The 9626-nt window shown below is 43.8% G+C and overlaps 1 protein-coding gene across 1 annotated transcript in view; it reads left to right on the top strand.

Moving 5' to 3' along the window:
- Positions 1-2433: 2433 nt before the first annotated feature.
- LOC311108272 (ATPase family AAA domain-containing protein 2B-like) overlaps positions 2434-9626 on the top strand; it is a 155099-nt gene continuing 147906 nt past the window's right edge. Inside the window, exon 1 of the mRNA XM_084150894.1 lies at positions 2434-2628. Coding sequence (XP_084007020.1) covers positions 2527-2628 — 102 coding nt within the window. The 5' untranslated portion in view covers positions 2434-2526. The remainder of the gene's footprint in view (positions 2629-9626) is intronic.

Below are 9626 nucleotides of genomic sequence, written 5' to 3'. Positions count from 1 at the left end.
AGGCTAATACTGCATTGAATGTATTACCTGAAAGAGGTAGGCTAGGACATCTATATATAGGGCTATATATCAATTTAGAACAGGATTATCTATTTTGGATGCTATTTTAATGGAGTTGATGGAGAGAGAGAAAGACTGCGAGAGAGTGCTCACGCGTGCACTGATTTAAAGCAACGATATTCGAGTGATAGGCTGTTTTAAAACTCTGCAGCGGTAATAAAAAAAAGACGAGCATTCTATTTTTATATTACTGTAGCGTAGACTTTGCTGCAGCAAATGCAGGCCTACCTGTCAAAAAAAGTTACCATGATGAGATGATACAGTAGGTCAACATGCATTGTGAACTGCGCTCCATGTTGAGATGGGCAGTCTGTCCCCACCCTGAGCGTTGATGATTCATCATGCAGAGGCCGTAGAGAAGCCAGATTTAGACATTGCATATAATTTAACAGTTCCATTTCATGACATGCTTTTCATATAAATAATGTATTATAATTTAACGGTTTCTCGCAGTTATTTATCCCTGGAAAAGGGAGTGGTTTTCGGCGGTAAATCCCGGTAACCAGGTTCCCGCAATTCAACCCTAGTGTGGATCCTATTGGTGCAGGTCTTCCGGGAGGGTGTCTCACAGTTCTGGGAGGGTGTCTCGCTGGTCTGGGCGGGTGTCCATTGCTCTGTTGCTCCTGTGTGAGGTGCTGGGGCTGCGGTTGAGGGTGATGTCCTTCAGGGTCCTGGCAAAGATGGGGACTGCTGCCTTGTAGAGGTGGACCTGGTCATAAAGGCTGTTCAAGTCCATGATGGAGTGGTGGGCCTTGTAGATGTTAGGTTTTGAAGCACAATCCTGGGAAATGCTTGCATTCACCCCTGTCTGGGTGAACGTCTTTTCGTGGTAGCAGGGTGGAGAAGACCCACTAGTGAGTTAGGGAATGAGGAAGAAGCTTTTTCAATCACTCCCTGGAGTGCTGTGGCCACCCTTTCCTGCTGCACCTTCAGCTAATTTGTGTCTGTGTGAATTATGATGGGGCTGGGGGACCCTAGTCGGTCCTCTGACAGCAGCTCCAGGGCACCTCAGGTGTTTGGACACCAGAGTTCAGCCACTGTAGTTTGGAAACATTTTATCCTCATCAATGTAGTTCCCATTTGAGTCAATGAGGAGCACAATCTCTGACTTTTGTGTGTCCTCGGTGGGAGTGGGGGTGTTGTCAGGAGAGCTGTCTGGGGGGCTGACAGGGAGGGGTGCCAGGAGGGAGAGTCTGCTGGGTTGGTCCAGGTTCTGTCTTGTCTGTCCTGCTGTGGTGTCAAAGCTGTGTGGTCGGGGTCTGAAGTGGGCTGTTCTGTTGGCTTCTCTCTCTCTCTCTCTCTCTCTCTCTCTCTCTCTCTCTCTCTCTCTCTCTCTCTCTCTCTCTCTCTCTCTCTCTCTCTCTCTCTCTCTCTCTCTCTCTCTCTCTCTCTCTCTCTCTCTCTCTCTCTCTCTCTCTCTCTCTCTCTCTCTCTCTCTCTCTCTCTCTCTCTCTCTCTCTCTCTCTCTCTCTCTCACACACACACACACAATGCATGGTAATGCTAAAGATTATGTTTTGTGGCCCCTAGGCTATATCAGAGAGGAAGAGGTGAAGTAGTATATATAATTATATATACTATTTTCATATATGCATAGTGAATCAGGGATTGACACTTTCAGAATTGTAGGAATAAGCTACATTAAAGTATAGAGGGACAAATGGTAGAACAGCCTATGATTTTTCACGGCAGCCGATTGGACTGCAGTCCAAAAATAAACATGTAGCTAGTTATAGGCTAAGCAATACGTTTGGTATAGAATTAGCTTTTTCTTTTATAAAATTCAGTACAGTACAGGCTATTACATGTTCATAATTTCCATCCTGTGTTGTGCTCTGGCTGCAATACAAACCAAAACAACAGCTGCACACGCTCACGTGCCTGGACTGCAAATTGCAGCCTGTGCACGTTTAGCTATCATCTTATTAAGTCAAATGTCACATTAGTCGAATTTAACTCCGTATTATCCTTTATTAATATTAAACGAGACCATTGAAGAGCCGCTGAAAATATACAAAGAAAACGTAAGTTATAACGTTAGCTAGCTAGTACACCAGTAATTGGTTTTACGTTTTTGGAAAACTGAAATACCGTGACAGTACAAACAGCACTAACGTTAGCAAGCCGCAAACTTAAAAACATTGTTTCGTGTGATAGCTATATAGCTACATTAAATTCGTTCAATTGAACATTTGATGTCTTCTATTAAAATTGCTAAATGTAGTTTTTTTGCTGTGTTGCAATTATGTGTGTATTGTGTAATTTTTGTATTTCTGATGCCTTGCCACACTGACAACTGCTAGTATTGCAAAGCGGAAATGGTCCGCGAGTGAATTTTGCGTAGTGAGTGACAGGAGAGCGAACTAAAGAGAAAGAGAAAGAGAAATGGCGCCTCAATGCCGTGCTTACTGAGGCAGTGTACAGACAGATAGACAGATTAAACAAGTGCAAATAAACGGACAAATCATGGTGAACACAAGAAAGAACTCTCGGCATGAGCAGAGCAGTCCCTTCATCTCGTCCAGGACCCGGTCTTCCGCGAGAAATCCCCCCAACTCTGAAGAACATGTAAGCCGGGTTATTTTATTCTCTGCCCGGCTAATGTAACGTTAGCTATAATATAGCTAATGTTATGCTAACTAGTTAGCTTTGGCCTCAAGCCGGTTCTCCGTGTTTTTGTTGTTGTCATAAACCTGTCTACAATGTTTGACACCAACATAATTGATTTCACGAATAAATGTGGCTTTGTATGTTTGCCATAAGCACTGACGCCATTGCATGAACGTTAGCTTCCTAACTGACTGCCACATCCAAGTTGCCGGAGTTCCCTTTGTGTTGCGCCTGTGTTAATATGCCTACCGCAGGCTGCAGGAGATCATTAAGCCTGCTAGCTAGCCTGTTTTAGTATGTCGCTCGACATCCCAAAACAGAGACACTGTGCAGTTGACGTGTTATCGATAAGCATGTTGTATTGCTAACCGTGTTTATATGTAAAGTCAATAAATTGCAGGCTAGTAGTGTTAGCTATGTGGTTGTGGGGGAAGGGAACTCGATGAACCCCTATGGTTCACAACAGTTGGCTGGCAAACGTCCTTAGCTATTTAGCTAACGTTAACTAGCTATAGTTAGCTTGAAGTTGAACTGGCTGAATTTTTGTGTTTGAAAGAAACTTGAAGTGTTAAGCTATACGGGATACTGTTGACACAATATTCAGGTTTAAATTGTCTGGTAAAGATATTCATTAACGTTAACTGCGTCAAGGGTTTCTCTAGGATTTGGAGCAGTAATGTTAAGTCACAACAATACTAGTAGCTACAAATGTAAACAATATGATGAGAGGTACATTAAGCTAGCAGGCTGTTGTGGATACAAATACACATCGCAAAATGAATAGGGACACAATTGTTATTTGGTTAGCTACCCTCTTGAGTGTATTAAATTGAAGCATTTGTGATTATATTGTCATTTTGCTAGCTACTTTGTCATGAATGATCATCATGCAAATATGGCATGAGTTGTGTAACAGGTAGTTAGTTAGGTGTTCAGTAAGTTCAAACTTTTCGGCACTTAGCAGGTTTAATTGGATACCTGAACAAATGTACTGTACATGTATTTGAAATGGAGGAGATGAGTCTTCAAGTTATTATTATTATATATTATATTCAAGTTAAATTCAGGTTTGTATCACCTCTTGCCATTTGTCAACAAAGCAGGACAGACCATCAGATCTGGAGCTAGCTGATGTAATCAAACGGCTCAGCAGTGATAGCCGTTGATAACGGTGATCTATTTAGCATAAGCAACACATTTTAAATAATCCTTTACATGGCGATACTTTCGTCATTCTCGACTTGAAAAACACCGGTATCTTCTAAACTCCCATCGCTAGTTGCAGGTGGAACGTTTGAATTTTGAAAATGCTCCGTTATTAAGTTTAATCAATTTTTGCTCCATCAAATAATTTGACGATGTATACGCCGCAATCTTGGAGTATCTTTGTCTTCTCTCATTGATCAAGACAGGTGAGTGTCATTCAAAGCTAAGCTTGATTTCTGAGTGGCACATATGATGTGCAGCACTTTGGGGTGGACACCCACCTGTCCCGATCAATGAGAGAAAACAAAGATACTCAAACATGGCGGAGTATTAGGGCTGTCCCCGACTAAAAAAATATTGGTCGACCGAAAGTCGTCTGTTCTTTAGATGAAACGATTGGTCGACATTTTTTAACGTGTATATTTCCATATAGACATTTGGTATGTGTTTTAAAAAAAAATCACTATAAGCATTGAGCTGGTCTGATGCTTACGGTTTGATGCCTCACGAGGGCGCCAGAGATCTAGATAACCAGATGAAAAATACCTTAACCTGCCTTACCCAACTTCTCCTCCCGCTCCTGTTGGCTTTCGCATATTCTGCCATTACTGTCCTGAAGTTGCCGGTAATAGGCTACACGAAGAGTCGGCAACCTTACTCATGTTGAATGCCTTCATACTCTTGCGCATTCATACTACTTGCGCTTCACGGAGCAGTGCAGAGCTGTTGTCAAGGAAGTGAGTTTGTGTTTATACAGGATGTACCGCCCCCACCTTCCGTCAACCAGTCATGTCAATGTGGAGCCCTCGCATTGTTACAAAATTTGGGAGGCGCATGGCGATGCGGTACAAAACTCAATTTTGCATCTGCATGCCTTGTCACACCCTCCATATGGCGCCTCCGACCACAAAGGCAGATCAAGCATAAATTGGCTCCGCAATGGATTAGTTCACTGAGATGGGCACAAATACAGTGCCTTCGGAAAGTATTCAGACCCCTTGACTTTTTCCACATTTTGTTGTGGTACAGCCTTATTCTAAAATGGATTAAATAAATACAAATCCTCAGCAATCTACACACTACCCCATAATGACAAATTGAAAACAAGGTTTTTAGAAATGTTATTAAAAATAAAAACAGATACCTTATTTACATAAATATTCAGACCCTTTGCTATGAGACTCGAAATTGAGCTCAGGTGCATCCTGTTTCCATTGATCATCCTTGAGGTTTCTACAACTTGATTTGAGTCCACCTGTGGTAAATTCAATTGATTGGATATGATTTGGAAAGGCACACACCTGTCTATATTAGGTCCCACAGTTGACAGCATGTCAGAGTAAAAACCAAGCCATGAGGTCAAAGGAATTGTCCTTAGAGCTCAGAGACTGTGTCGAGGCACAGATCTGGGGAAGGGTACCAAAAACATTCTGCAGCATCGAAGGTCCCCAAGACACAGTGCCCTCCATCATTCTTAAATGGAAGAAGTTTGGAACCACCAAGTATCTTCCTAGAGCTGGCCGCCCTGCCAAATTGAGCAATCGGGGGAGACGGGCCTTGGTCAGGGAGGTGACCAAGAACCCGATGGTCACTCTCTGACAGAGCTCTACAGTTCCTCTGTGGAGATGGGATAACCTTCCAGAAGGACAACCATCTCTGCAGCACTCCACCAATCAGGCCTTTATGGTAGAGTGGCCAGACGGAAGCCACTCCTCAGTAAAAGGCACATGACAGCCCGCTTGGAGTTTTCCAAAGGGCACTTAAAGGACTCTCAGACCATGAGAAACAAGATTCTCTGGTCTGATGAAACCAAGATTGAACTCTTTGGCCTGAATGCCAAGCGTCACGTCTGGAGGAAACTTGGCACCGTCCCTACGGTGAAGCATGGTGGTGGCAGCATCATGCTGTGGGGATGTTTTTCACCAGCAGGGACTGGGAGACTAGTCAGGATCGAAGGAAAGATGAACGGAGCAAAGTACAGAGAGATCCTTGATGAAAACCTGCTCCAGAGCGCTCAGGACCTCAGACTGAGGTGAAGGTTCACCTTCCAACAGGACAACGACCCTAAGCACACAGCCAAGACAACACAGGAGTGCCTTCGGGACAAGTCTCTGAATGTCCTTGAGTGGCCCAACCAGAGCCCGGACTTGAACCCGATCGAACATCTCTGGAGAGACCTGAAAATAGCTGTGCAGTAACGCTCCCCATCCAACCTGACAGAGCTTGAGAGGATCTGCAGAGAAGAATGAGAGAGAATCCCAAAATACAGGTGTGCCAAGCTTGTGGCGTCATACCCAAGAAGACTCAATGCTGTAATCGCTGCCAAAGGTGCTTCAACAAAGTACTTTAAAGGGTCTGAATACAATTGACAAGTCGACTAATTGGGGTCAGCCCTACGGAGTATACATGTTTGGATTACTTCATGGAGCTAACATTTATTTAATTTAATAAATGAAAATTTTCTCAATTCCAACGCCAAGTAAAGGTTAGTCTAAAAGATTCAGATGAAGGCTAAATAGCAGCTTGTAGCTCTGCCGCTGAGGTTCGTGTTTACAAGGGTAATCTGGATCAAGGATAGTGGTTCCAGTCCTTCATAGGTAAGGTGTTAGGGCTGGGAATTTCCAGGGACCTCATGATACGATATTATAAAGATACTTAGGTGCCGATAAGATACTTTTGTATATATCGCGTATGTGGACACCCCTTCAAATTAGTGTATTCGGCTATTTCAGCCACACCCCTTGCTGACAGATGTATAAAATCGCGCACACAGCCATGCAATCTCCATAGACAAACATTGGCAGTAGAATGGCATTACTAAAGAGCTCAGTGACTTTCAACATGGCACTGTCATAGGATGCCACCTTTTCAACCCTATCAAACACCTTTGGGATGAATTGGAACTCAGACTCCGAGCCAGGCCTAATTGCCCAACCAGTGCCTGACCTCAAATGCTTTTGTGGCTGAATGGAAGCAAGTCCCAACCTGTAGACCTGCACAAGGCTGGGATGCAATGTTCCAACCTCTAGTGGAAAGCATTCCCAGAAGAGTGGAGGCTGTTATAGCAGCAAAGGGGGGACCAACTCCATATTAATGCCCATGATTTTGGAATGAGATGTTTGATGAGCTGGTATCCACATACTTTTGGTCATGTAGTGTGTGTATGTATTGCCATTCTCACAATTCTATATGCATTGTGATTTGATACTACGATTGGATGTTCCAAACATATTGCTCACTATATGTCTGCTGCAAAGAGACGAGAGCATGAGAACGCTTCAGTGGCTTGCGAAAGTATTCACCCCCCTTGGCATTTTTCCTATTTTGTTGCCTTACAACCTGGAATTAAAATGGATTTTTGGGGGGTTTGTATCATTTGATTTACACAACATGCCTACCACTTTGAAGATGCAAAATATTTTGTTTTGTGAAACAAACAATAAATAAGTAAAAAAAACAACTTGAGCATGCATAACTATTCACCCCCCCAAAGTCAATACTTTGTAGAGCCACCTTTTGCAGCAATTACAGCTGCAATTCTCTTTAGGTATGTCTCTATAAGCTTGGCACATCTAGCCACTGGGATTTTTGCCCATTCTTCAATGCAAAACTGCTCCAGCTCCTTCAAGTTGGATGGGTTCCGCTGGTGTACAGCAATCTTTAAGTCATACCACAGATTCTCAATTGGATTGAGGTCTGGGCCATTCCAAGACATTTAAATATTTCCCCTTAAACTACTCAAGTGTTGCTTTAGCAGTATGCTTAGGGTCATTGTCCTGCTGGAAGGTGAACCTCAGTCCCTGCTGACGAAAAACATCCCAACAGCATAATGCTGCCACCACCATGCTTTACTGTGGGGATGGTGTTCTCGGGGTGATGAGAGGTGTTGGATTTGCGCCAGACATAGCGTTTTCCTTGATGGCCAAAAAGCTCAATTTTAGTCTCATCTGACCAGAGTACCTTCTTCCATATGTTTGGGGAGTCTCCCACATGCCTTTTGGCAAACACCAAATGTGTTTGCTTATTTTTTCTTTAAGCAATGGCTTTTTTCTGGCCACTCTTCCGTAAAGCCCAGCTCTGTGGAGTGTACGGCTTAACGTGGTCCTATGGACAGATACTCTAATCTCCGCTGTGGAGCTTTGCAGCTCCTTCAGGGTTATCTTTGGTCTCTTTGTTGCCTCTGGTTAATGACCTCCTTGCCTGGTCTGTGAGTTTTGGTGGGCGGCCCTCTCTTGGCAGGTTTGTTGTGGTGCCATATTCTTTCAATTTTTTTATAATGGATTTATTGGTGCTCCGTGGGATGTTCAAAGTTTCTGATATTTTTTAATAATCCAACCTTGATATGTACTTCTTCACAACTTTGTCCCTGACCTGTTTGGAGAGCTCCTTGGTCTTCATGGTGCTGCTTGCTTGGTGGCTTAGTGATGTTGCAGAATCTGGGGCCTTTCAGAACAGGTGTGTGTGTGTATGTGTGTGTGTGTGTGTGTGTGTGTGTGTATATATATATATATATATATATACACACACACACAGTGGGGAGAACAAGTATTTGATACACTGCCGATTTTGCAGTTTTTCCTACTTACAAAGCATGTAGAGGTCTGTAATTTTTATCATAGGTACACTTCAACTGTGAGAGACTGAATCTAAAACAAAAATCCAGAAAATCACATTGTATGATTTTTAAGTAATTAATTTGCATTTTATTGCATGACATAAGTATTTGATACATCAGAAAAGCAGAACTTAATATTTGGTACAGAAACCTTTGTTTGCAATTACAGAGATCATACGTTTCCTGTAGGTCTTGACCAGGTTTGCACACACTGCAGCAGGGATTTTGGCCCACTCCTCCATACAGACCTTCTCCAGATCCTTCAGGTTTCGGGGCTGTCGCTGGGCAATACGGACTTTCAGCTCCCTCCAAAGATTTTCTATTGGGTTCAGGTCTGGAGACTGGCTAGGCCACTCCTGGACCTTGAGATGCTTCTTACGGAGCCACTCCTTAGTTGCCCTGGCTGTGTGTTTCAGGTCGTTGTCATGCTGGAAGACCCAGCCACGACCCATCTTCAATGCTCTTACTGAGGGAAGGAGGTTGTTGGCCAATATCTCGCGATACATGGCCCCATCCATCCTCCCCTCAATACGGTGCAGTCATCCTGTCCCCTTTGCAGAAAAGCATCCCCAAAGAATGATGTTTCCACCTCCATGCTTCACGGTTGGGATGGTGTTCTTGGGGTTGTACTCATCCTTCTTCTTCCTCCAAACACGGCGAGTGGAGTTTAGACCAAAAAGCTATATTTTTGTCTCATCAGACCACATGACCTTCTCCCATTCCTCCTCTGGATCATCCAGATGGTCATTGGCAAACTTCAGACAGGCCTGGACATGCGCTGGCTTGAGCAGGGGGACCTTGCGTGCGCTGCAGGATTTTAATCCATGACGGCGTAGTGTGTTACTAATGGTTTTCTTTGAGACTGTGGTCCCAGTTCTCTTCAGGTCATTGACCAGGTCCTGCCGTGTAGTTATGGGCTGATCCCTTACCTTCCTCATGATCATTGATGCCCCACGAGGTGAGATCTTGCATGGAGCCCCAGACCGAGGGTGATTGACCGTCATCTTGAACTTCTTCCATTTTCTAATAATTGCACCAACAGTTGTTGCCTTCTCACCAAGCTGCTTGCCTATTGTCCTGTAGCCCATCCCAGCCTTGTGCAGGTCTACAATTTTATCCCTGATGTCCTTACACA

This window comes from Coregonus lavaretus (genome assembly GCF_964263955.1).
Source record: "Coregonus lavaretus genome assembly, chromosome: 33".
Lineage (NCBI taxonomy): Eukaryota > Metazoa > Chordata > Actinopteri > Salmoniformes > Salmonidae > Coregonus > Coregonus lavaretus.
This window is presented reverse-complemented; position numbering and strand designations above follow the sequence as displayed.